A 27471-nucleotide genomic window follows, 5' to 3' on the forward strand; every position below is an offset into this window, starting at 1 on the left:
TCAAGGCTGTTTACAACATGAAAAAAATACATAATTACAAACATAACAAAAGAAGTCATAAACAACAAATAAAACATAGAAAAAAATCACAACCAAATTAAACAATTTCCACATGACTAAATAAGATCTAAAATAAAGATACAAAAAGTTAATATCGGAAACAGAAGCAACCCCCCCCCCAAAAAAACACACACACACACACACCTAAACAATTCCCCAACCCAAGAATCTGTTCAGCAGCCTCAGTTAGTCAGGGCCCAACCCTCCCAGCCCAGGTGGGGAAAGGCCTGCAGGGCAGGAAGCAGGCCTTCCTGGATTCACAGCCAAGGACCATGTGTGCCGAGCCCTTAAGGAAGGGCTGGACTACAAGATGTTGTACCACAACTACATCAGCCAAAGCTAGGCTGGCCAGTGGATTGTGGGAGCTGTAGTCTAGCAACATCTGTCAGGCCATTGATTAGTCACTCCTGTCTTAATGCTTGAAAGCAGGATACAGCAACACATCCAACATTGCATCTAATGTGCTTGAAAGAAAAACCATTCATAGAAAATGCAATAATTAGAAGAATTTTGAAGGCTTCTCATGCCTGGTTTATATCTAAGCCAATGCAGCCGTCTTTAGTTTACCAATCTGGAGGCAGAGGTTCTTAGTTTCTCACACTTTGGCCCTCCCAATTTTCTACGACTTGAATTGGGTGAAGGGGGAGAGAACCCTTGTTTGATAAATGCAAAATCTGCAATTGCAGGAAAAATTCAGTAATTATACTGCAATTTCTTCATTCTGAAAATTGTCTGCATTTCCAGGAGACAAATGAACAGAAATGTTACAATATTGCCAATGAGCTTTTGCACACAGAAAGAGCTTACGTCTGCCGACTTGCTCTCTTGGATCAGGTAAGAGTGGGATTTCTTTCTTTCTTTCTCTTTCTTTCTTTCTCTTTCTTTCTTTCTCTTTCTTTCTTTCTTTCTTTCTTTCTTTCTTTCTTTCTCTTTCTTTCTTTCTTTCTTTCTTTCTCTCTCTCTCTCTCTTTCTTTTCTTTCTTTCTGAAATGCTGTTTCTAGCTAATATAAGAGGAAACTCTTACATTAGCAAGGGAAACCTGCTTTGACCACTAAATCAACTTATTAAATTAACCAGTGGATGGCTTCAAAATAATATTTGCATGTTTGCTTGCTTGTAGTTGTAGTTCCATCCTTTGTCTTTATGAATTTGCATGTATCTCCTACCGTCACACACACATTCTACACAATTTCTTTCTGTGTATCTTCTTCTCTTGCCCGCAGACCATGGTAACTGGGACTGCAGCAGTGATGTAGGAACATAGGAGTCAGATCACGAGTCCATCTCGTTCAGTATTGCCCCCAGTGACTGGTAGTGGCTCTCTAGCATTTCAGATAGGTAACATTTCCAGACCTCCCTGGAGATGAACATGGGATCATTGCATGCAGAACAAATGCTCCTCTATTGAGCTATGGCCCTTCTCCACCCCACTATCTTTTAGCAATCTCAGAAAGCACCACCAACACCTTTAGAAAATCCTGAACCTATTGCTATGTTTTAGATCTATTGCCATTAAGACATGCAAAATCAATTCTTTCCTTTACTCAATAAAGGCTTGGTTCTTCGCCCACCCTGCAGTTTGGCCAGGAAAAGTATATGGCATTGGTCACTACTGACATTTACAAATTACAAATGGAAAAAAAAATCCATTTAAATTATGACTAATGAATTAATTGAAATGACTAGGAATTACTCATACTTCTGTTGGAATTATGGACTCTGTGGAGGTGGCACAGAAAAATATTCTGTTTGCCATGTAAATGTCACACAACCCACAAGCTCTGATTCTGCTGTTCTGATTCAATGTACTGTACTGCCGCCCCCCCCCTCCAATATTGTAATAAAACACTTCTGTTCCCAATGCCTTCACATTTTTCATCATATATTGCCTGTCTGCTGAGAATGTTCCTCATCTTCACTCACTGCATGGTTAATTTACCTCCCTTTCATTGGATCATAGCTTCAGCTTTCTTCAAAGAGGCCCATTTTTCTTATTGGCTTATCCTGAATTTCCCATTTGAATATGAAACAGAGGAAGCTCTACATAGCTACCTTTCTTGGAGAAGAAGCTTGACACCTCTTATTAGCTTTAAATTGCTTGCTGCTCAGGTTCTGTTGACTGCTAACATCTTACTACATCTGTTGGCTGCACTAATGCATGCGCAACTGCCTTCAGTTTTCTGAGAAACGACTTTGCTAACAAGTTAAGCAAATAATATGATTAAAAGGTGTAGGAAGCAAACAGACCTTTAATTAAAATTCATACTACAGCCAAAGATTCAGCTGGCAGGTTCAAGTCAGCATAATGAGCCTTACCCCCTCAAGCCCTTTGCCCCTTGGCAGCAGAAAAGGAGAAAGAAATGAGATGCAGCAGACTGCCTAGAATCCTAACTAGTAAAATGTTGACTTGCGGATCATTCTGTTTGCTTCATTTTGCTGCTGCTTCTTTTTTTGCAAGGAAGTGTGATTAATGGCAAGATAGTTCTGGTGGTATTATGAAAGAGGAAGGAGGTCTTTATAATAAATGGACATTTTTAATTAGCTGCAAATTGGCTGCAAACTTTTGTTTGCCTTGTGCCTGCTTTATTTGCCCAGGAATGCGTGTTTTGTGGCTGACTCTCTTTCCCCTTCTTATCCATTGCAGGAGTTTTATTGTAAATTGATGGATGAAGCTAACAGGGGCTCATTTCCTGCTGAAGTTGTTAATAAAATATTTTCCAATATTTCATCCATTAATCAGTTTCACAGTCAATTCTTGCTGCCAGAGCTTGAGAAAAGAATGCAAGAATGGTAAGCAGTGCAGATTATTGGGAGATAATACTCTGTGAAAGACCATGTGAATGTTATCTGTGCCTGTAGGAGGTTCTATGATTCTATTGTAAATTGGCAAGTTGTTTTTGTAGTATTGGGATCCATAATAGTCTTGAAATGTCAGAGAACACAGAATGATTCCCCATGAGATGTCCAGAAATGTATAAGGCAGGCATAGGCAAACTTGGCCCTCCAGATGTTTTGGGACTACAATTCCCATCATCCCTGACCACTGGTCCTGTTAGCTAGGGATGATGGGAGTTGTAGTCCCAAAACATCTGGAGGGCCAAGTTTGCCTATGCCAGGTATAAGATATATTTAACCTCTTCCTTAAAACAGGTATTTTAAATACACAACCACACTTAACATTTATTCAAAAATACTGGGTGTCACAAGCCAGAGGAGCATCAAGAGAGATGAACCATGCATGTATGTAGAAAACTGGCAGCTATACATGATCTAAGTAATACAGTTCCAGCTTTTGCAGCCTGCCTTGGGAGGGAAAGAATATTTTCCTTTCTCATTGTTTGTCAACTCTGAAAGTGAAAGTTCCAGTACTGCAATAAATTATTGGAGGAGGATTTTATATGAATAGGTGAGCTGCAGTTTTTATTTGGTAGGGTTATTAGAGGTGCTTCACTCATGTTTTTTTCTTAGGGTTACTTGTCGAAGCTGTGAGTTAGAGACATAATTTGTTTGTTTAGTTTATGGAATTCTCTTTTTAAAAAAAAAAATCAATCACAAGGTAGTAATCAAGCAGAATACAGTGGTACCTCGGGCTACATACGCTTCAGGTTACATACGCTTCAGGTTACAGACTCCGCTAACCCAGAAATAGTGCTTCAGGTTAAGAACTTTGCTTCAGGATGAGAACAGAAATCATGCTCCAGCGGCGCAGCAGCAGCAGGAGGCCCCATTAGCTAAAGTGGTGCTTCAGGTTAAGAACAGTTTCAGGTTAAGAACAGACCTCCAGAACGAATTAAGTATGTAACACGAGGCACCACTGTATACCAAAAGATACATATTTGACAGAACTGAGGTGCCCATAGTACATATTGTCCGACCTCCCATGTTTATCTCTATAACTGCTTTCTTTTGCCTGTCCAGGGACACAAACCCCAGGATCAGTGACATCCTACAGAAGCTAGCTCCTTTCCTCAAAATGTATGGGGAGTATGTGAAGAATTTTGACAACGCAATGGAATTGGTGAAAACGTGGACTGAGCGATCACCTGTCTTCAAATGTATTATTCAAGAAATTCAGGTAGTGTGCGCGCGTTTGTATGTGTGACATGCTAAATTTCTTGGCAGTCAAGATTGTGACTGCGGCACTTCTGTTTCATTGCTTGATAATAGTGTATTGGGTGAACAAAACGGGTGCTTTGAGGGCACATGGAGTTCCAGATGTGAGAGGCTTGCACTCTTACCCTTTTATTTATGTGAGTTATCCATGTATGTAACGGTGAACTTTCGTACCCGAGTGAGAGCAACCTGTCAGTGGATAATGAGCATGTGCTTACCTGTGTGATATTCCATGTGTGAATTGGAACCCACCCCAGGCTTGTTTAAGGAAATAGTATTATGCACCGTTTGGTTTACTCTGCTTGTCTCTTATACCTACATGGTGTACCAAATAAGTATTTATTTTGGAATACTTATCATGTATTTGTCGTATACAACTTCATAGTTGTATATGAAGTTGAGAGGAGGGAGAAGGAGCGTACCTCTGGCTTCTGTCTGTGTGTGCTGATGGAGGTGTCCGAAATTCAGTACATATCTATTCAGCATTTTATCCTTTGAACTTTAGGAAACAAATGGGGAATGTCAGAAAGCTTTTTACATTTGTCTGGTAAACGACTGACTTTCATTTTTCTGGATAAAAGAGGACATTTACAATGCCTTGCTGGTAAAACAATATGAAATAACGCCAACAAGTGTACCTTATGGTCAGTTTTCAACCCATTCACTCTTATTTCTGTAACATTCATCTTAACACCAACATATAATCACAGTTTTTGATGAGTGGTCTTACTATCTGAAGAATGGCTTCACATTCCTGTAATCAAAGTGCAATTATCTGAAATTCTTCCAAGGGTCAGCTAATGTCTCAGCAATAGTTCTCTGTTGAAGAATATTTTGCAGTTGTTTGATTTGAATCTAGCCTCTCATCCTGCCCCATGGCAAAGACAGTCAGGTTTGAGGTAGTAAACTAGTCTGGGGCAGCACAATGCAAGTTTGTATACACACACACACACACACACACACACACGGACGGACGGACGGACTTCAGAAAGCATAGTATTCTTTTTCTCGAAGAATGAGAAAATTATATCACACTTCCCTCAGCCCATCATACACATGGAGCTGGGAGTGGTGTGAAAGAGAAGAAAACCTGGAATTTCTGTTACACAAGCAGGATGCTTCAATTGCATATCACCCAATGTTTGAATTCTGTTATCAAAACTATATTTTAAAACTAGGTTTATATGACTATGTTTTCTTTTGATATTCCTTTGGGTTTAGAATAGATAACAAAGAGTGGGAAGTATAAAGTCTGTTTACAGATAGTATAAATGGTTTAAATTATTTAATGAAAGCAACACATTTAGCTGAGGATTTCATTTAATAACCAACTTTCTGAGTTATTAAATAAAATCCCTGGATGACATGTATTGCTTTCATTTGCCAATATCACTAAGAGAGTGTTACTGAAATAAAGTATTTTTAAGGGATGCAGAGTGCAAGAGATGCATTTCTGGACCCTCCGTTTCAATACATGTATGTTGTCTTTTTAGAAGCAGAAAGTCTGTGGAAATCTCACCTTGCAACATCACATGCTAGAACCAGTGCAGCGCATTCCAAGATACGAGATGCTTCTGAAGGACTATCTAAGAAAATTGCCTCAAGACTCTCTAGACTGGAAGGATGCTGAAAGTAAATACATTTGTGTGGATTATATATTCAGCATCACACAGTAAATCTGTAAAAGGGGGGATGGACCATTAATATTTCAGAACTATCCCAAGAAAAGGAAACAAAGAACAGCACTTCACAAGAAGCAATTTTTTTAAATACTATATTATTTATTTACTAAATTTATTACTAAATTTATTATATCCCCTTTGTTCAGACTTTCTGGACAAATGAAAATATGCTGTGTTTTCAGAATTTCTTTTCTGAAAAGGAGTGCAGATTCTGAACACACAAACAACACAATTCAAAGCTGATTAGCAAGAGATTTGGGACAGACAAAAGGAATTAATCCTTGACGCAGCACATAATTAATTTGTAGAATTTGGTGCCACAAGATGCGGTGGTGGCCTCTAGTTTAGAGGACTTAAAACGAGATTAGGAAAATTGATGGAGTGCAAATCTCTCACTGGCTACTAGTCTTCATGGCACCAGGTTCCGAGGCAGCATGCCACTCCATAGCCTTTACTGGCGAATGGCAACAGGAGAGGGTTGGCTTCCCAAAGGAATCTGGTTCTTTACTGTAGAACAGTGGTGGCCAAACTTGGCCCTCCAGCTGTTTTGGGACTACAGTTCCCATCATCCCTGACCACTGGTCCTGTTAGCTAGGGATGATGGGAGTTGTAGTCCAACAACAGCTGGAGGGCCAAGTTTGGCCACCACTGCTGTAGAAAATAGGATGTTGAAGTAGATCAAGGGTCCCTGATCTGTTTGGGCCTAGGGGCACATTTGGAAATGCAATAAATGCAAAATACACATTTCAAAGAAGGAAAGCTAGAGGTGCTCAGGACCCCACCATCACTACGCAAGCAACGGGCGTGGGAATACATACACCTTAAGCAAAGCCTTTTACTGGGTTCTAGAGATTTCTTTAGTTGTGGGAAGATGAGCAAAGATGTCATTCTCATAAGGATTTTGTTTTGAGGTGGCTGGAGGGGCAGATAGCAATTTGAACTGATTGTTCATTTGTATTTTCTAGTCCTAAAGCACTGTTCCACCCAGAACTTATTTCATATGCTTCATTCCAACAAAAGATATATTACCAAACCTGTGTCTGTTTTATACCTAGGGACTAAGGCACCTATATCAACTTCACAAAGTCTGATTTTTTTTTACTTCTCTAAGTTTTGACTTTATCTACTTTAAGTTCACATAAGTCTAAGGAAACTTATTGGACTGAGGGCACAATCCTATACATGTCTACTCATAAGTAAGCCTCATTGAGTTCTGTGGGACTTGCTCCCACTAAGTATGTAAAGGATTACAGCCTGAATCTTGTAATTCATTATAATTTGTTGCCAATAAAAAAGTGAAACATGCAAGTTAGCATTTGAAGCCGCTGTTTGTGTATCATAGTAATAGTAATTAACCTTGGGGGGGGGTCATTTTTCTCTTATAGAATCCTTGGAAATAATATCTACAGCAGCAAGTCACTCTAATAGCGCCATCCGAAAAATGGTGAGTGATTTCTGTGAGATTTTTTCCTTTGCATAATCCACATCAGAAGATAAAGCAGGCAATTTGGCAGGTGTCTAAGTAGGAAAGATTGCAATTAAGCCTTTTATATTGGCTTTTTCCAAAGTCTCATGCAACCATTTTAAGGTAACTTAAATGGAAAGGTAGGGCTGTCACATGCTTGGAAAAAAACCTTATTCAATTATATGTATTAGATTCTGATTAAATCTGTATGAATAAATGCAGTTTTGGGGAAAGTACATTCCTCACCTTAAAGCAAGGAATGTGTATGTTTCACAGCAGGTATTGTATCATAAGATGCAATTTACAATGGGGGATACTTCTAAGATGACAGTTGTCATATGTAGATTTTAAGGGCTTACCTTAGAATATTTTTAAAAGCATTGCCAATTAATTGGAGTCACTGTTTTCATCATTAGTTTTTAAAAATGCATTGTTCTAATAAATTAATGGCTAAATTTTGTAGCTCTGTTATCATGCGGTTCAAGTGTTTTACTGGATGAAGCTTGTTACATTTATCTCCCACCTTTCACCCAAGGAGCTCAGAGCAGCAGACATGGTCCTCCCCTTCCCATTTTATCCTCACAATATCCCTGTGAGATAAGTTAGACCAGGGGTCAGCAAACTTTTTCAGCAGGGGGCCAGTCCACTGCCCCTCAGACCTTGTGGGGGGCCGGACTATATTTTGAAAAATAAAATAAAAAATGAACAAATTCCTATGCCCCACAAATTACCAAGAGATGAATTTTAAATAAAAGGATACATTCTACTCACGTAAAAACACGCTGATTCCCGGACCGTCCGCGGGCCGGATTTAGAAGGTGATTGGGCCGGATCCTGCCCCTGGGCCTTTGTTTGCCTACCCATGAGTTAGACTGAGAAAAAATGATTGACTGAAGGTCACCTATTGAGCTTGTATGGCTGAGTTGGTGAATTTGAACCTAGATTCCGCCCATCTTAGCTGGATGCTCCTATCACTACACGCTTGCTCCCAAGTTCCTTTCTTTTCCACTCATTGAATATAGTATCTTTTGAGGATGTTTATTGATGGGATTTTTCTCTTAGCAAGCATATATGTACAAATATTTTATTGGGAAAGTCATTTTGTTGCAAGAGATGTTCATAATTGCAAGCCGATTCCTAATTTTTATTGTAGCAATGCCACCGATCATTTTCATAGAGGACAGTTCTTGCTAAAACAGTTGCATGTTTTTGTTCTTAACGATTTAACCTTTTTCATTAAAAAATTCACAAGTGGCGTGCACTAACGGTTGTCGCATTTTGTTTTGATGGAAAAGGAAAACTTAAAGAAGTTGTTGGAGGTTTATGAAATGTTAGGAGAAGAAGAAGACATTGTCAATCCTTCAAATGAACTCATAAAAGAAGGACAAATACTTAAACTTGCTGCTCGTAATACATCTGCCCAAGAAAGATACCTTTTCCTAGTGAGTATTTGTTTCTTACAACCCACTTAATTTTAGGCTGTGCATAACATTTCTAAATCTGATCTTTTGGTGGATCTTCTATTTTGTTGGTTTGGTGCAGACATAATACTGGCTCTCTGAAAAAAAATATGCTTGCAAACTAGCATGCCTTCATCCTGTACAAATTCCCTCCTCATCCCTTTATTTGTCTTAACCATTGTTTAGTGTTGCATCTGAATTAATGTTAATGAGGTTCCCTCTTAACCACTTCTAGCAAACTTCAAAACTATAAGGAAGTTGGCTTGTGTTGGTGCAATTGTAGCACTAAACCATTATTAAATCTGAAAACACAAAGATTGAATTCTTTTGGGGAAAGGAGCCTCCCAATTTGCAGACTGGATTGATAGGAGTATTTCTACTGCCTCAGTGAATTTGGCTGAGGAGGCACAATACATTTATTATTTTTTACCTTGCTGGTGAAGCTCAAGCACCTTCTGTTACTGCTAGCAACACATTTCTACCTATTAAATGGGCAGTTTTTCTCCTCTCCCTTGTAAACGGGGAGAATAATTTTTACATTTTTTTTCCTGGCCCGCCTCCTCCCAATGGGCATATTGATTAATTCCGCTTCAAGCAGGTATGAAGGATATGCATGTTTAAAGCCTGCATGAGGAAAAAAACTTCACTTATACTCCATTTAAGCTTTAGATGACACAGATGTGGATTAAACCATCAAAGTGATCCTGGAGAATCCTTATGTATACTTAATCTGCCCTCAGCCTAATCCATAATGAGTCCTTCCTTGCAAGCCATTTTATAGTATACTCAAGAGATAAAAAGAGAGAGCTTCAAGTCAGTCTAACTGAATCCCAGGCCCCTTACATACACCAACCCACTAAAGTAATTTATCTATGAAATGTCCTTTCAGTGAGCTGCTGGTTTGTTTGATCATATATGTTAATATATGACGAATATGTTAATAGTTTTAATTCCAGCAAGCAAGCATAATTCTGAGGCCTGTTTTATATGTTAATCCATGCAACATGAAGAAAATCTGAAATGTGAGGAATAGCCCTCTCTTTCCCCCCAGTGTCAATGTAGTTGTCAAAAAGTCATCCGTTTTGGGAAGTTCAAGTCGGCACAGAATATTACCCTCTATTAAAATACATGCCAGCTACTTAATAAACTACTGCTTGCAACTTGCATTCATTGCAGCATTGGTTTTAAGAAGCATGTGGAACGGTAGGGGACAAATAAACTAGCTTTTCTTTTGAATCCTTGGAAGTAGTTAGATTTCATTACCAGTGGTTTCAACAATACATATGAAGATTGCAATAATAATAATAATAATAATAATAATAATAATAATAATAATTTATTATTTATACCCCGCCCATCTGGCTGAGTTTCCCCAGCCACTCTGGGCGGCTTCCAATCGAGTGTTAAAAACAATACAGCATTAAATATTAAAAACTTCCCTAAAATTTATAACTGTAGATGGGCTAGGCTTCTAAAAAAAATTAAGTTGGCGATTCAATAAGCCTTTATGGAGAAGTGCTGCATACAACAATTTAACCCTAGAATGTTTTGCCACGCTGGAAACATATGTTATCGTGTTTGCTTTACTCCCCCCCCCCCTTGCTACCCAGCTGCTTCCTGCCTTAACTGCTGCTACTACTGTGTTCTCTTGCTCTGGTGGGGCAATTGCTGCCACATCGTGAAACGTGAATGTGTGCAAATACATTGCTCATAAACACAGCTGACTGGATAAATTGCTGTTCATAGCAGGGAGTTGTGGCATTTTGTAGAACAGAGACAGCCAGCAAGAGCAGCAATAATGGCAGCAGCAGCAGCAAATGCCATCTTGTTCTGCCTTTTGCTTTAGGAAGCCACCTACACTTACCCAGCTGTACAATAGCTCTTCCAAACACTTTTGCCCACTGCTGATTGATGTTGAGAGCTTAATAACAACTTAAAAACTCAGTCCCAAACAATGAAGATTTCAAATTAATTGATGGAACAGTGATCAACCAAGTGTGCATTTGGCTGTCCTTAATAGGTCAAAGTTACTGCGTGGCAGGCTTCTTTCTGCAATAAATACACATGGGTACCTCATCTATTTTGCGCATTCCTCATGCCTTCCTTCGGGGTTGCCCATCTGTGTGAATGTGTGTTTACCTTCATTCTTGAGTGCTGACTACATGCTTCAAGCGCGGGAAGAGCACAACACTTTCTGAACTACAAATTAGCTTCCTACCCCCACATCTCTCCTCCCTTACATTTTAAATGTAAGCAGTTTTTGAAATGCAAAAGACATAGCAGAAGGCGGCAGCTATAATATGAGTGTTTGATGTAATTTGTAAAAAGTTCCTCTAATTTAGTACATTGGAAAATTTAGCATTTCTTTCTGAAAGCATATTGAACGTTGTGCTTACTGTGTGGAATATGGTGAACACTGGGAGATGTTTGACCTTATTATTGATAACTTGACCGAACTCCTCTATACCACACTTCTGAACATTCCTTTTTTGTTGTGTATGCTGTTTAAGCTTCTCTACCTTTTTCAAGCCTTTTATGCAAGAGAGTTTGTCTTTGTGGCAGCTAACATCGGTTGGTGTGGCTTGTGCTTTTTGCAGTTCAACAACAGATTGCTATACTGTGTCCCCAAATTCAGCTTGGTGGGATCTAAGTTCACAGTTCGGACAAGAGTTGGCATTGATGGTATGAAAATCGTGGAAACGCACAATGAAGAATACCCACACACATTCCAAGTCTCTGGGAAAGAGCGAACTTTGGAATTGCAGGCCAGGTAAAGCAAGATGAAAATTTGAGGTTATTATAGTGGTACTTAATCTTTGGCAATCACTCGTAAGCCGAGTAAGATTGTCTTCCATAAACACGGTTTTAACAATGAGTCTGTAAGTGACTGTGGAGGCCAATTCTGGATCCACACATCCTTCCACAGTGGGGACATTGGTTTCCGGGCGGGAGTTGATCATGGTGTGGATTTGCCAAGTGTGCCTTCCTCTTAGCATGTCTCTCCCTTACATCCTGAGTTTGAGTGTCTTCAAAGCCCATGACACCTTTGGTAAAGGCTGTTCTCCAACTGGAGCGCTCACAGGCCAGTGTTTCCCAGTTGTCAGTGTTTATGCTACATTTTACTTAATAGATACATGTTAAAGTGGTAGGGCCCACGTGGAAAGGTATTTACAACTTGGGCTACAATCATTTTGCACCTGGAATGGATGGATTTTTTTCCAACTCCTCGATCAACCATATCCTTAACCTTGGTGAACCACAGGCTGAGAGGAAGATGCAATTTTATTAAGCTGCCTCCAGGGTAGTAGTTCTGATTATGCTTGCATACTAGCTGAAACACCTAAGGGAAGGCAAAACTGCCCCTCTCAGGTCACTGTCCAATCTATGGGGTGATGATAATCTCTGATGTCTCCAGTGCTGAGAATATCAAAGGGCATCTAGGATATTCTCACTTTGGGAGATAGAAAAGCAGCTGTGAGAAAATGTTCCCTTGTAGACTGATGGAAATATTGAACCAAGCCATACTCAGAGTAGACCCATTAAGGGTCCATCCCATTGCATATCTCTTCCAGTTTTTAGAGGCGCTTGAATGAAAATGTGATAGTCTGTTCATCACATTAGCCTAGCCAGCTTTCCCTCCCTCCACATTCAGTATATTAATAAGTGATAATATTAATCTTCTCCATCCCATAAAATGTGCATTAGCTCTGATTCAAAGCTTAGTTTGCCCAGAGGATTTTCTTTACCAGAAAAGCCTGTATGCATGCTTTCTGATTGCCACTAGAATGCACAATTATGTTGGTGGTCAGTAAGGTTCACTTCATTATAGAACGTTGCTTCCTGTTACGCTCATGATGCAGATACTTCCTTTATTGTTCATTTAGTGTTTGGTAGGATCAGCCGCATTTTTTCAGGCAGATGTGAGAAGGTGAACAGTAAATCAGTATTGTGGGTCTCAAAAGAAGCAGTAAAAGCTCCACCTCTTAGATTTTCCCAACTTGCTGCATTTTACAATATAATACAATGGTACCTTGAGTTACAAACGCCTCAGGTTACAAACGCTTCAGGTTGCAAACTCTGCTAACCTGGAAGAGTTACCTCAAGTTGAGAACTTTGCCCCAGGATGAGAACGGAAATCGTGTGCCAGTGGCGCAGCGGTAGCAAGAGGCCCCATTAAGGAAAGCATGCCTCTCGTTAAGAACAGTTTCAGGTTAAGAACGGACCTCCGGAATGAATTAAGTTCATAACTAGAGGTACCACTGTACAAGAAGAAAAACTGCAAAGACTGTGTTGCAGCTGTTCTTCATAAACAGGTGTTTTGACCTGCTCTACTATTACCTTATCTATATGAACAGAAAAAGTGGAAGCAGGCTTCACACTCCCCTGCTTTTCTCCATCTTAAGGTAAAGGTAAAGGGACCCCTGACCATTAGGTCCAGTCGTGGCTGACTCTGGGGTTGCGGCACTCATCTCGCTTTACTGGCCGAGGGAGCTTCCGGGTCATGTGGCCAGCATGACTAAGCCGCTACTGGCGAACCAGAGCAGCGCACGGAAACGCCGTTTACCTTCCTGCCGGAGCAGTACCTATTTATCTACTTGCACTTTGACGTGCTTTCGAACTGCTAAGTTGGCAGGAGCAGGGACCGTTGCGGGGATTCAAACCGCCGACCTTCTGATCGGCAAGTCCTAGCCTCTGCTTTAACCCACAGCACCACCCGCGTCCCTTATCCATCTTACTTTGCTTTAAATCAGACAGGAAATACCCCTGATTATAAGAGTGCAAGATCTCTCCTAATGCTGGAATTTGAAACCACTGGAGCAATAATTTTCAAATTGTGCAAGGGCGCATTAGAATGCCCCAAAAGAACTGCTAGTGCGTCACGAGAGATTTAAGTAAGTAGAAGGAATTGCATGACTCCAGTCTCCCCAAAGATACAGAGGAGTAGGGAAATAAGCTTCCGAGCTTCTTCCCTGGTGATGATTTTAACGGCAATTTTAATATTGGGGAAGCCACCCTCCGTTGCTTGTTAGAACTCTCTATTCCTATACATCTTGTACACCTAGTGTGCACACTTTTGTGTTTAGATGTTGTTGTTTTTTATTAAGTAAGTTTATGTAGCTGCCCCATGACATCAGTTCTTTGCGTGGCTCACAAAACTATTTTTAGATAGACTTCAAATTGGGCAGTAAAATATTTGTGTGGAGTCACAGATATGATTTATTTGGGAATGTTTTCCTCTTTACTTTTTGGAGGGTGAAGGGAAGGAAATTATGAAAGATGGGAGAAATCCACCTCTAATTATAATTGAATGATTTGTGAATGTTGGAAAGAGTTTCTGTTTGTGTGTTCTATACATACATTACGACTGGATGCAATCATTTGACATTTCCTTACCACTATGTATTGTGGGATGGGGGGAGAGACAGAAGGCTACTGCTAATAATGCCATCGTGATTCATAATTAAAATTTCATTTGAAATAATCCTGCGCAGCGTTTGAATACAGGATGCCAAGCTTTTCTTTTAATGGGGCATTTTCAGTACAGTATTCTCACTTAAGCCTTCTGTGTTCAGATTTACATCGTAGGCAAGTCAAAGTAATAGGTGCCTTCAATAAACAGAAATTGATTTGACTCTAGCTAATTAATGTTTCCTGAACTTGCTTTTAACTGTTATGTCCCAACTGTTTCCTGTAGTTCTGAACAAGATAAAGAAGAATGGATAAAGGTAAATGTGATTTTTTTTAAAAAAATTATGCCACAATAAGTTTGCTAGTTGTTAGAAAGGATTTTGTATTTGCTGCAACAACCTAAGACTGCTGCCGCTTTGGAATCTGCCTTATTTTTGTGCTTCCTTTAAACTAAAACTTTTAATGCTTATTCCTTTTTAAAATTAACGAATATGCTAGCTATAAATCAAGCGTGCTGTGTGACCTCCTTTGTTTTGTCATTAAATTGGTTAGATTTGAAGTTTTAGTAGTTCTGACCCATGCTATTCATTCCAGGCTCTCCAGAATACTATAGATGCTTTTCAGCAAAGGAATGAAACATTCAGAACTGCTATTGCAAAAGAATATGAGGACACACCTATTGAAGTTTCTGTAAGTGGGCACCCATAACGTTTTGATAGGGTATGTCTGAAGCTGCTGGTGTGAAAATTGCACCTGAAAATGCTGGGAATGGCTTTTGAAAGTGAGGCCTCATACTTAGCCTTGTCCCAGTTAGGTTTCCGCTTTGAGGCCTGCGTACACGCTGTACCTTTAAAGCACATTCAAAGCAACTTTCTTTCCCACAAAGAATTCTGGACATTGTAGTTTGTTCCTTACAGAGGTGCAGTTTCCAACAACCCTTAACAAACTGCAGTGCCCAGAATTGTTTGAGTGTAAAAATGTGCTTCAAATACACTATAAACACATCATATGTATCCAGCCTTGGTTTCTTAGTATTAATTCACAAAACACATTTGCTTCCATATGAGCATGTCCTTTACCCTTGTTAGATGCTCATGTGAGAATATGGTTTATTACTGTTGTTGTTGCTGCTGCTGCTGCTTACCATAGTTTATTGTGCTATCAAGATGCACGGTGCTCTGTTTTATGCAGAAGATGCTGCTTTTCGCTTATATGACAAATCACCAAAGTTATTTGCATATATAATGTAACATAGTATAATCAATAAAATGCATTTATGAAAACCAGATCAAAGAGCAGAAAAAATACAGTGTCAATACTTTATGGAGTACAGAAAACGAGAAACATGTATATTCCCAAACTGCTTGTGTTGTGCTGCTACTTTCCCACTGAAAGAAAGTGATTTGTTTTCTTCGCTGCTGCGAATGACTTCATAATTTCTCCACACCTCCCTTCAGACTGCTGAGCTTGGGAAGAGAGCACCAAGATGGATTCGGGACAATGAAGTGACCATGTGCATGAAATGCAAGGAATCCTTCAATGCGCTGACGAGGAGGAGGCATCATTGCCGAGCATGTGGGCATGTAAGCACAAAGCCATGTCTACTAGTTGGTTAACAGATGCTGGATCAGCCCAAAACCTGCTCAGACCCGCCATCTGCTGGTGGCTTCTAAATGCTGCTTTGTTGCCGTTGAGCGAGCCATTGAGCAGTGGTCAAAATGTGGGCGGCGGCTTCACTGTATGAGCCAAACTGATTCCCTTTGCGGACAGCTCAGGAAATTTCCCATTAAATTGTTCTTTCAGCAGTTGGTGATTTTTAAGTCTTGTTTTCCTGCCTTGATGATGATGCAGCTAAGATGAAGACAGTTTTTGCTTTGTTTTTATTCTCTAAGCTGTCACTAATATCTGATTTTTCAACTGATAATCTAATTCAACTAACCTGATTTTTCAACTGATAATCTAATTCAACTAACCTAATTCAACTAATTCAACTAACCTTAAATTTGAAGATTTGTCAGGGTGACTAGGGTTCCATTACTAGTTGAGAGAATTTTATTTCCTTTGAGCTATATCCAGCGAAGTCGTCCCATTTGTGCAAGGGCTTCCACTTGTGCAGTGGAACTGCTCCTTGCTCCCTCAGTTTATTATGGGTTTTGCCTCAATCCTATGGAGGAGGTTTGGTGGTGGGGCATTGGGGGAGGAGAGCTTATTGAAGTTTTGTTGCTCAAGCAGAAGCCCTTGTGTCAATGGGATGTCTGTAGTGGACACAACCCGGCTTGGCCACACTTCCGCTCATCCTGTGCCTAGGAAGCTCGGGTCTGTGTGGTTTCCTATTTGCCCCTGTTTTCTGTTTGGTGCTGAATCAGAGCAGACGTCAATCTACAGTAAACCTGATGGATGTTTGCTCCGATTCAGCAGTAAATATCAGATTTCCCTGGGGGAAAGTGGCGGGACAAGCAGAAGTCTGAATGAGCCCTTAGCTAGGTTAGGTCATTTGGGCCAGCCACCATCTCTTGGCCTCACCTACTTCATAGGGTTCTTGTGAGGATGAAATGGGGGAGGGGAACCATGTATTCCTTAGAAGGAAAAGGTGGTATATAAATGCAACAAAAAAAATAAAAAATAAAATGAGAATCTCAGGTTTAATTCTATTGGGGAAGAGGAGGGAATCACAAAAGCATTGTAATCTCACAACCTAAGCCTGAATTAATTGTTTGTGGGTCTTGGATTGCATTGATTTGGGTGGCAGAGCTAATTCAGGGAGGTTTCTTCCTTGGAACTAGTATGGATGACTTTCATTTTTGGAAATGTCATAGAATGAATGGGGAAGAGGGAAAATAATATTCCAGAATAATTCATTCCCCTCCTCCTCTTCCTCTTCTTAAGGTGGTTTGCTGGAAATGTTCTGATTACAAAGCTCATCTTGAGTATGATGGTGGTAAGCTGAACAAGGTTTGTAAGGACTGCTACCACATTATAACAGGATGCACAGATAGCGAAGAAAAGAAGAAGAAAGGAATCTTGGAGGTATGACATTTAAAGAGTTATTGTGTTGTGTGTAATATGCTCTTTGGCTTACCTTTCATTGGAAGATGATGCATTTTTCTTGGATGGTTTACATGGTACTAATATACAGAGCTTTTGGATTGGACCTGAGACTAGGATTCATATCCTGTGTTTGTTTAGATACAGTCAAAAGCCATCGTTTCACAGAACAGCCACATTGATGTGGCTGCTTAGAGCTGCATCAGGATGGCAACTGCTGTGTATGGCAAGCCATTCATGAAAAAAAAGGCCAAGTCACATGCTTTTGCCTCTGTCACGTAGTGGATCTCTTTGCTTCTGCAAAGCCTTTTATGTCAATAGTTTATGGCAGCATCCAGAAAACTGTGTGGATCAGCCACCAAGCACGTTTTGTGTCTGTCTATCTGTCTCTCGCTATATGTATACATACATTTTAAAAGTAGCCTGCATATGGAGACCATTTTGTTTGAAAACAGACTTAGGTGGATGGATTTGGCTCAAGTCATGATCCCTTGACCACACTTCCCGCCCCCTTTTGAATATGACACATTTTAGAGGGTTGCTGGATTCTTACAGACATTTACAGCTAGTGAAGTTTGGGCAGAGGGAGAAGAGGGAAGTGTGTCTGTACTTGAGTGAGATTTGCAGAGAGTGGGGACTATTGACTAAAAACCAACCAAGGTTGGCAGATGATCTTGAGACTTCAGCAGAAGCTTCCAGTACTATTCTTTCCTGTTTCAACTGTTCTTTAAACTCACCGTTTTGTCCTTTATGAGGCACCCAGATTAGCTAGTCCCCATCTTTATCAGGGACTTATAGAAACACTCTATAGAAGAGCACTCCATTCTCCCAGCATCAGTTCTGTGTCCTAACACTTCCTTGCTTCCATGCCATGTTATTTTGACAAAGAGCAAAATAGTGAATTCACTATCAGGGATTGAGATTTAGCTTGTCTGGTTCCTTCTAACTATTTGACTCAACTGACATTTGCTATACTTTAACTCTCAGCAAATGGATAACATCTTATGTTCTAACTATAATAATCTGAGGAACTCTGCTGTAGCTAAACTATTGGAATTCTCTGAAAGAAAATATTTCTCTTCCACCCTTCCAGATTGAATCAGCAGAAGTATCCGGGAACAGTGTGATATGTAGTTTTCTCCAATACTTGGAAAAATCTAAGACTTGGCAGAAGGCTTGGTGTGTGATTCCTAAGCAGGAAGCCCTTGTATTATATATGTACGGTGCTCCACAGGTACGTAGGGAGAACGCGTTGGACAAAAAATCCTCTGATAGGGTGCATGAAAAGTGGGGTACAATTGCTCCCAGTAACAGCTTTGCAATTATCGACTATGCACTCTGTCCCACTTCCTCTGATTTTTTAAATCTGTTCCCTTCAGCAGACAAATAAGGTGTTTTTCACAGAAATAAATTGTTGTGGAGACCATGGCATCATTCTGCTTCGCTGGTGCTCATCCTGTGATTAATTGTGGGGTGGAGGGGTAGGTAATAAGAGGATAAGGAGACAACTTTAGGATGAGGATTTCTCCATTTCTGCACCTTCTCCTACGGGTGCATATGCCATCTCCATATTTCTGTCTTGCTAAAGACCACCACAATAGAGCTTTCCTTTCCTCCCAACACCTGTCTGCCCCTGCTGGTGTGAGAGGTTTGTGTGAGCGGGGCTAAAGTCTTGCACTCTGATTTCCTTTAGAACGTCTTGGGTTAAGTTGAGGAAACAAATTAGTTATGTAATCAGTTGGTTGATTACTCTCCTCTCCTCCTTCCCAAACCCAGAGCTTTTTAAAAGGTTATTATTTCTGTTTGCTTAGGATGTAAAAGCGCTAGCTACCATCCCTTTGCTGGGCTACACAGTGGATGACACTCCAAGAAGTGCTGACCTTCCACACAGTTTCAAATTGACTCAGTCCAAGTCAGTGCACAGCTTTGCCGCGGACAATGAGGAACTAAAACAGAAGTGGTTGAAGGTCATCCATTTGGCCGTCAAAGGCGAAACACCGGACTGCCCCAATGATTTGCGGATGAGTTTAGAGGACCAGCATGAAAGCTCTGCAAAACTGGAAGCTGAAACTTGACGTAGCAGATGGTCTGTAATGTATTTTTCTCTCTCTCCACTCAAAACTTTGGTTGACACTAATTCTGAAATCAGCAAGAAAGAAGCCAGCCTTCCTGGCTCAACCACGTTTCTTAGCACTTTATGTTGGAAAAGAAAAACAATGTTCATCCTTTTTTTTAGGGAACTTTTTCTTATATTTATGTTGTGTCAATAAAATTAATGTACCCTTCCACATTTCCTTTTTATTAAATGAATGTCTATCAAAGAGTGACCAATATAACCATACCACTCTTCTCAAGAAAATAGCATCATATGAAATGAATGCTATTCAGAAAGAAATGGCTTGTTTCATATTGATGTCAGTACTGGTATATCTTGGCTGCATTCTAGGACTCGTAGCTGTGTCTTAAGATATACCTCCACTTTTGCCAAAATAGATGTGTAGTGGAATGTAAAGACAGTTTGGTTTATTGTATCTAAATTCTAGCACTATTTACACTGACTTGTACATATATTCTATCAATTTGTGTTTGAGAAAAGAACAATACCCAGAGTATCTAAAATTTCTAAATTGTCTATTGAAAACCCTCATTCTTTTTTCCATTTTAAAAATTATTAAACAAGTACAATATATAAGATTTGCAGGGTATGCTATTAGAGAGAAAAATGTAATATACTTAATTTTGATTTGACTTCCTGATACTAGGTTCATGCTGTTTGCCTATGATTTATAAAGCATGCATCCTCCTGAAAATTTAAGCAGATGATTCTAAATTAAAAACAGCTAGTTACTTGTTTATATCTGATGGCATTGATATTTTTATACATAAACGTAGAGCTTAAAAAGCAGTAGTAAGTCAAATGGCATGTAATGGATGTGCAAGTCCTGGCTGTGTTTTGAAAAACATAATAATTCCTCTACTCAGTCCTGTGCCTGTTAACCTTTAGAAGGTGGTGCTACCTTTTTAAAATTACAGCAAGTGCTTCAGTAAATAACAGCCTGGTCTTAAATGATCACTTGTGATCATGTATTATGCCTTTATAGTTGGTCACTAACACCCAGACCTTAATATTATCATCAATCAATCTAGACATCACATCAAATCGTGATTAAGAAATATTAAATATACATAGCTTAGGAGGATGTCTGAATTGACAAGCCATGATTTGAGACAGCAAAAAACACCATTAAGCCATGCCTTGTGCAAACTGTAGTTGACAAATTATAGTTAAAAGTCAGAGGCAACCACATTGAGACGGCAGTGCTGAGCAGAAAATATGAAAGCCTGCAAGTTTCCCTAAACCATGGTTTCCTGTAGATTTGGAAACTCAAATTGTGCTTTGGATTCTAAATTACGGTTGACACAAACAATGATGTGGCATATTTGAATTTAGCTGTTATAACTCTCACTAACCATGCACATGTTGCAACAGTTATTACTACTGTATTAACTGTATTATATGACTCATACCCACTTATACAGTGGGTGCCAGATCTGCCATTGCAATATGTGATTGCACCCACTGTTTGCATGGAATATTACACACTGTATTGTATAACATAATAGACATGAAATCTGATTTTGTAGGGGGTATGGCTTTTTTTAAAAACAAACAAACCTGAATACCTGGACCTTACTTAGTGCATAAAAGGATTCTTAGGGAATTATATCTTCATTACGTTTTGCAGTATTGAGCCAATAAGGACAGTAACAGTTTTGTTGTAACTTGCTAATTTTATCTTGCACCTCCGGATTGGTCTGTGTTCAGTTACTTAAGTTCAAATCTACCTGGCCAGGGGGAAGACACCAGTTTTTAATATTTCTCTGCTAAATAGCCACAATTTGAAGAGACTAAAGGCATAGTCAGACATTTACCTGAACACAAAGGCTTACCCATGGGCAAGAGGCAGGAGAATGCATGCAGGACCGGCACCCACTAGTCCTTGGCTGTGATGGTTCTTCAGGCATTCATGCATTTAGCAGGAAGGTTTGAGGAGAATGCTAAGTACATTCTGTTGAAACTGCTTTGAAATCTCTGTATGATAGGTGACCCCAACAAGACAGGCTTCTGATTGCAGGGAAACTGTCTTCAAGCCTTCATGTTAAAAATACGAAGGTCTGAAGAGATGTTTTATATATCCCATTTTAAATACTTCTTTCATGCTTTGCTCACTTTTGCTAAGTATTAAATATGCAAAGCACTCTTTCCAAAATACCAGTGGAATTGAAATATTAGTGCCCACCCAATGCCTTCCGGATGGGCTTGCTTCACCAATAACTAGATAAAGGAGCTAACAGAATGCTCAAGGTGACAGTCAGTTTGCTGTACTGCCAGTCTGAGCCAACAAACCAGACCCTGTTCTGGACTCATTCAATAATATTCTGGTGAATGAATAGACCTGCACTGGTTGTGCATTCTGTCTTCTTCCTAATGTTTCTATGCAGACGATTTCTGACTGCATTTCTGCATGTAGTACAAAAGTAAACATGCCTATGATGGAAAGAACCTTGTGGTTTTTAGAGAGAAAAGTAAAATTGGGAATCCAGAGAAAGCACTGGGCTCTTTATTAGAGCAATAGTGATCTTACTAGATTAGGGATGAGCCTTGATCCAATCCTATTCCTCTACTGTAGGCCTGAGGTTCCTTTTGCAACTCCTGGGGTTTTTTAGCTGATGTTGCTGCTGAAGTGTCATTTAAAAATAGTTTTTAAAAAAACTTAATGCAAAAGAAAGAAAAGGAATTATTTTCCAGTACTTTGCCTTGTCTTTATTGGAACTTTCCATATTGCTCCTGCTGGGAAATGCTTCCCATTCACAGAGATGTGCCAGCTTCCTTTGCCAACTGATTGGGGAGATCTCTCCTTTCATTCACCCTAACGCAGAATCTCTTGAGTAATGCAGCATCCACCTTTGTTTAGGTTGGATTTAATTTCAGGGACAGTTTTGAGTGGACTCTTCCCTTTTCATAAATGCTGATCTTTCCTCTTCATTTTGGACTTTGAACAGACTATTTCCTTTTCATCCTGGAGGGCAAGGTTGTTGTTGTTGGTTACTACCACATAGTAAGTGCTGCCAGATGTCATCTGGTATACAGAATGTCCATTGCTTCTTGCCATAAAATTGTGTTAATTACTCACAATCACGTTGTGCCAACAAAGAAAAAGAATGCATCAAGGCATAAGTTGCCCTATGTGGCAATTGCGCATGTGCATGAACAACAAAACGTGCGTTTTTTGTTTATCATGTGTGACACTTTACAATCAGGCTGTATCTTTATTCCCCAAACCCATTTGAAATATTTAATTGTACGAAAGGTGTAATATGGAAAGCAGGCCTAAAATAAGCATGTTGGAAACAAAAGCTTCTAACTCATTGTATATTTCTGATGTGGCTCTCAGCGCAGAGTTAATCATTGACTGTGAACCTTTTTGTGTACATGCAGTTATCCTAAATGTTGGGGGGTTTTTTTAAGTGGAAAACCAACTATTACACTTCTACTACAATGAAATTATGGGCAGTTGCTTTTTAGAAAGAGGCCTTATGTTCCTTCCCTGATGAATAGGAGGGGTGTCTATATGGTGGTTTTGGTTCTGGGAACCTTGTTTGAAAGCACACTTTTTGTACCAGGGCTAGTAACCATTTATAGTTGATCACATGGTATGCTATATGGGTTGGAAAGGAATGGAAATGGGCTGTAATTATCCCTATAATGTTTGGGATGAGGGGGCTGGAGGATGGAAAACAAGCACACAGGTAATGTCAGATTTCCTTCATCTTTCCCCTCCCAGTTTGCAGGTGTGTAGTGCAAACCTTGGGGGGAGGGAAAGCATCAATAATAATAATAATAATAATAATAATAATAATAATAATAAATAGCCCCTATCTAGCACTTAGAGAGCACTTCCTATTAAATATCCTAAGCACACTTGCATAGAAGCAAAGTTCCATTGAAAGAAATGAGATTTACTTTGATGTTCAAGTGCTGGGGTCCTTAAGACTCCTGCGTAAAGCACAGCTAATGACTACTTTGTAATAAAGATGAGGTAAATAAGATATATAGTCTGATTTCCTTACCCTATTCTGGCTCCAAAACCTTTTAAGGTACATTCTTATTTCTGTAGGATTTCTAGGACAAAGAAGTGGCCCTTTTAATTTGTTTTCTCCCGAGGCCATCCCACATATGGGTAACAAAAGTTCTGGCTTCTTGGTTAACATTTTCAAGCTGTATCTCATTCTAAGCAGAACTTCTGTGTGTTGCTGGAAAATACTGGAATTTGTGTTCAGACGTCTTAATTTTCATGTTGTATTGGCCTTTTAACTGTTACCCCATTTCTTCTTTTATTTAACTGACTTTTTGACTGGTTCTGTATGGCGTTAGCATGCAGCAAGATGCAATAAGGAAGGAGTGTGTGTTTTTGTGTTTATGTTTATGTACACACTTTGCAACCCAATTTAAGTAATTGCTTCAGTAGAGAGAGAGGGACAGCTTTTGTAACCCAATCTGCATGTCCTTGTGCTTTTACCAATTACTTCTGATGCTAGGTGAAGGGAAACCATAACGGTCTGTGGTTAATGACAATGAGCTGCTCAACTATGCCGAAGAAGGAAAACTTGCTGCAGGTAGAAGTGACAGAGACCAAGCATGCATTGCTGAAGCTGGATCCCCGTTCGCTAAGTGTGGTTAGCAAGGACCTGGTGCTCCTTCTGCACCGATCCATTGATGGTGTTTCATATGATTCTCTTGCTTGACCACTTGAGCAGCACTTAGGTTGCCAGCAAATCACTTGGCTTAAAAATGCCTGCCAGTTCAAACCATAATGTTACCTTGGTGTTTGGTGGATGATCCTCATGGGGTTGGTAGTGATGAGAACCCCACCCACCCACTGCTGCATCAGAGAATAAATTCCATGAACTGTAGTGCACAAAAGGACTGACCACTTGGAATATCCACATTGCCGACAATAAGCCACCCCAAAACAATGCTTGTGTGTCAAATGTTGTTTTTTTAACTGAACATTTTCTGCATTTTTCCTCCTTCAACTTGTAAGGTAAACTTACAGTGTAGAAATACTATGTGCTAGTGTCTTTGCTGCCTTATTTAAATGTTCTTGCATTCTGATACAAGTTGATTTTTAAATACAGTAATTTTGTAATTGCTCAGTTGAGAATGAATTTGGGACTTGCAAATTTATTGGCGTAACCCCCCCCCTTTTTTTTTTCCTTTGCTAGATTTGAATCTACAGCTGGCTGTAATTTGACATATTTGGGGTGTGTGGAATATTGGCCATAATCTTGCCAAAGTTAGTAAACGTAAGTCTCTCTGCTTTCAGTGGGACAGTGAAATTTGGTTGGGTCACTGGAAATGGCTTCAGTGATAGGAAAAACTAAAGTAGTTTGATAAAGCATTGGTATACCAAATGTAATTATCAGTTGTACTTTGACTAAGTGTACTATTGTTTTTATTGTTGCTGGATGTAAATATACTTGAATAATGAAAGAAGTCTGTAGCGCTGTGCCATCTTGATACCTTTAGCTCTATTGACTTCTTACTCTTTAACTCTAAAGCATTTATCCATCTTCAGTGGCATTTTGTATGTGCAGGTGCAAATCAATTGTTGTGGAGTGGCTTTTTCCCTTTTCTTGCAATCCTTCATTTTTCCCGACTAACTCAAGGCTCATCGTGCTAAGAGTGTCCCAGGGCAAGTAACTGGTGTATTGGTTCACAACCGTGAACTGCTTTTTTCCTGAAGGCATAAAAAAGGAACACTTTTCTCCATTTTATTTTCCAAATGATTATAGATTAGTGCACTCGTAAATCTAGGGCTATGTAAACATTGTTCATGAAAAGAGGAGTTAGCACAATCGTTGCTTCCTTCTCAGAGCATGTTGAGCTGAGGGGAAATTTTCTGCTGGTTTCAGCAAATGCCAGATGTGCACAGTGCTGACTGGCTGGTGCCTGTGACGCCACCCTCTTCCCAAAAATATTTTGTTGCATTAAAAAATGTCATTAAGAGAAGAAGAACATGTGCAAAGGGGTGTGTACATGGAGCTGCCCTGTTGGTTAAACTGAGAGGGGAAGCTTGCACATACATGAGCTTTCTTGCCGCAATGCAAACATAAGGTAGAAAGCAGCTCTTTTTGCATGTGGGGCTATTACGATTGTCAAATAAATCATTGCCCATTGCCCCTCAGCCAGGGTTTACAGTAGGAACCGCATGTACCCACAGGACAGTGGATACTGTCATTTAGAAAGACTTGCATTAATTTTAGGGCATGCTGTGGGCAGTATAAGTTTGTACAGATATTTAGCATGCACTCGCTTCTGTACATGAAAAGCAGCAGTGTACATTTTTGCCACTTGTTTGTACAGTGTTCAAAAGCAGGTCAGTGAGCCAGGATCAATCAGAGCTCCTTGGAGCAAACATCCTCAAGAGTTCATGCTTTAGCACTTCACATATTCTTTCACACCTGAAATGAAAAGTCCCTTATTAGTGTAATCTTTGCATTGCTGAAAAATGATGTAACCATCCTCTACCACAATGCTAATGTGATGGATAATAGGATTAAGGTTCTAGATGGTGTCTACAGTTTATGTCACTGAGGAGCACAAACAAAATCCATGGTGACGATTGTCTTGCTTTCATTCATGTAAGCCAGTGCTACTCAGTGACGGTCCAGTTCATGAGCCATCGGCTGCTGGTCTGTGGTGACTCCACCACAGCCCAGGATGGGTGGGATGCTTCAGATACCCAATATGGTACCAACTCCTGGCACATCAGGTGGGGTGGGATTTGCCAGTCCACCCCATGAGAAAGTTTGAGAAGCACTGATGTAAGCAACCATAGCAAAATTAAATGGGAAAGGAGATGATCAGTTTAAGCACAAGTCATGTAAATTATATCCCCCCCATAGGTTAGTTATCTCCTCTTCCCTGGATTTAAGCACCATCTTTTAAGAAGAAATGTGTTTCTTTCTTGATAGAATTTTGCTGGGCAAACTAGAATGTTCTCATCCATGCAAAATAACTCTTGATGACAGTTCAGTCCCTACTCAAAGCTTTCTTCATCCAGTTTAACAAAAGGTAACCAATTTTATAATTTGCACATCTTATTTATGGGATGGCTTGGTTTCCACAATATTTTACACCCAAAGTACACTGTAAACAATTTAAAATCTAATTGGGAGGTACCCATTGTGTAAATGCATTAAAGAGAAAAAATTAAATAATGTTCCAGTTTGGGGGCTACTTTGTTATTTCCCGTTTTCTCAAAGTGAATGTAGATTTGATTTCCCCCAAGATTTTTCTCCTGAAGTAGAAGAGTTCTGTTTTATATATAAAAAACACTCCCCCCCCCGGACATGTAATTCCAGTATTACTCAGTCTGGAGTTACTCCTTGCAAATGCATAAATATATTTTAAATTAAAAAATTAAAGAAAAGGAATAGATCTCATGAGAGATCTAAATCCTTTTTCTAGGAAGAAGGGGAAACTATTTCCCTTTCTGCGACAAATGCAACATACCAGCCAGTGTTCCACATAAAAATGCATAGAAGCTCACCTGCTCTTGGTCTCAAGAAGTTTAGAAGGTGGAAAATGTTACAAGCAGGCAGGGCATGGGGGAAATCGGCAAAAAACAAAACAAAACAACCAACTGCACAACAGTCTTCAGAGTGTCACGCAGCTGAAATATATGGAATATGTCACGAATGATTCTTGTGTGGAAGCAGGGGTAAGTCTTACTTGATAGTATCAGATGAACAAGCTGTAAAACTTGTAAAATCTCAAAGGGTATACGTCTTTGTTTTTTTGCTCTACCATAAATAAAATGCAAAAAGAAAAAGCAACATTTAAGATTGTGAGAGTGGTTATCGTTAAAATGTACATGAATGTAAAATACTTGCAGATATGTGTATATATTTCTGTAACATATGTATATTTGGTCCATAATGGTCGGAGCTGGAATACTGTAAAATTGCGCACTTTAATTCTTGTTGAAAACTTTAAAAATTTGTATCCTGTAAATTAAAAGCATCATTAAATCAGTAATTATTCTCTGTGATTTCAGTGCTCTTGTGCATTTCTCTGTGTAGTTATACTAGGCTTAAAATTCTTTTGTCATCACCAGTGTGGTCAGTCTTGTTGGTAATGTTGAGGAATTAAATGCAGGTGATTTATAA

At 39.6% G+C, this 27471-nt stretch overlaps 1 protein-coding gene across 7 annotated transcripts in view; it reads left to right on the forward strand.

Moving 5' to 3' along the window:
• FGD4 (FYVE, RhoGEF and PH domain containing 4) overlaps window positions 1-27340 on the forward strand; it is a 106272-nt gene extending 78932 nt beyond the window's left edge. For 6 of the 7 annotated variants that reach the window (XM_081024002.1, XM_081024008.1, XM_081024005.1 and 3 more), the window contains 13 exons: window positions 805-894; window positions 2706-2851; window positions 3980-4136; window positions 5668-5806; window positions 7242-7300; window positions 8617-8763; window positions 11379-11551; window positions 14477-14507; window positions 14785-14880; window positions 15648-15773; window positions 17077-17217; window positions 18329-18469; window positions 19047-27340. In XM_081024002.1, the coding sequence (XP_080880128.1) occupies window positions 805-894; window positions 2706-2851; window positions 3980-4136; window positions 5668-5806; window positions 7242-7300; window positions 8617-8763; window positions 11379-11551; window positions 14477-14507; window positions 14785-14880; window positions 15648-15773; window positions 17077-17217; window positions 18329-18469; window positions 19047-19310 (1710 nt within the window). In that variant the 3' untranslated portion in view covers window positions 19311-27340. The remainder of the gene's footprint in view (window positions 1-804; window positions 895-2705; window positions 2852-3979; window positions 4137-5667; window positions 5807-7241; window positions 7301-8616; window positions 8764-11378; window positions 11552-14476; window positions 14508-14784; window positions 14881-15647; window positions 15774-17076; window positions 17218-18328; window positions 18470-19046) is intronic. The other variant, XM_081024003.1, reaches the window with a different exon arrangement.
• Window positions 27341-27471: the final 131 nt, after the last annotated feature.

Source organism: Podarcis pityusensis, assembly GCF_964106645.2.
Source record: "Podarcis pityusensis genome assembly, chromosome: 10".
Classification (NCBI taxonomy): Eukaryota; Metazoa; Chordata; class Lepidosauria; order Squamata; family Lacertidae; genus Podarcis; species Podarcis pityusensis.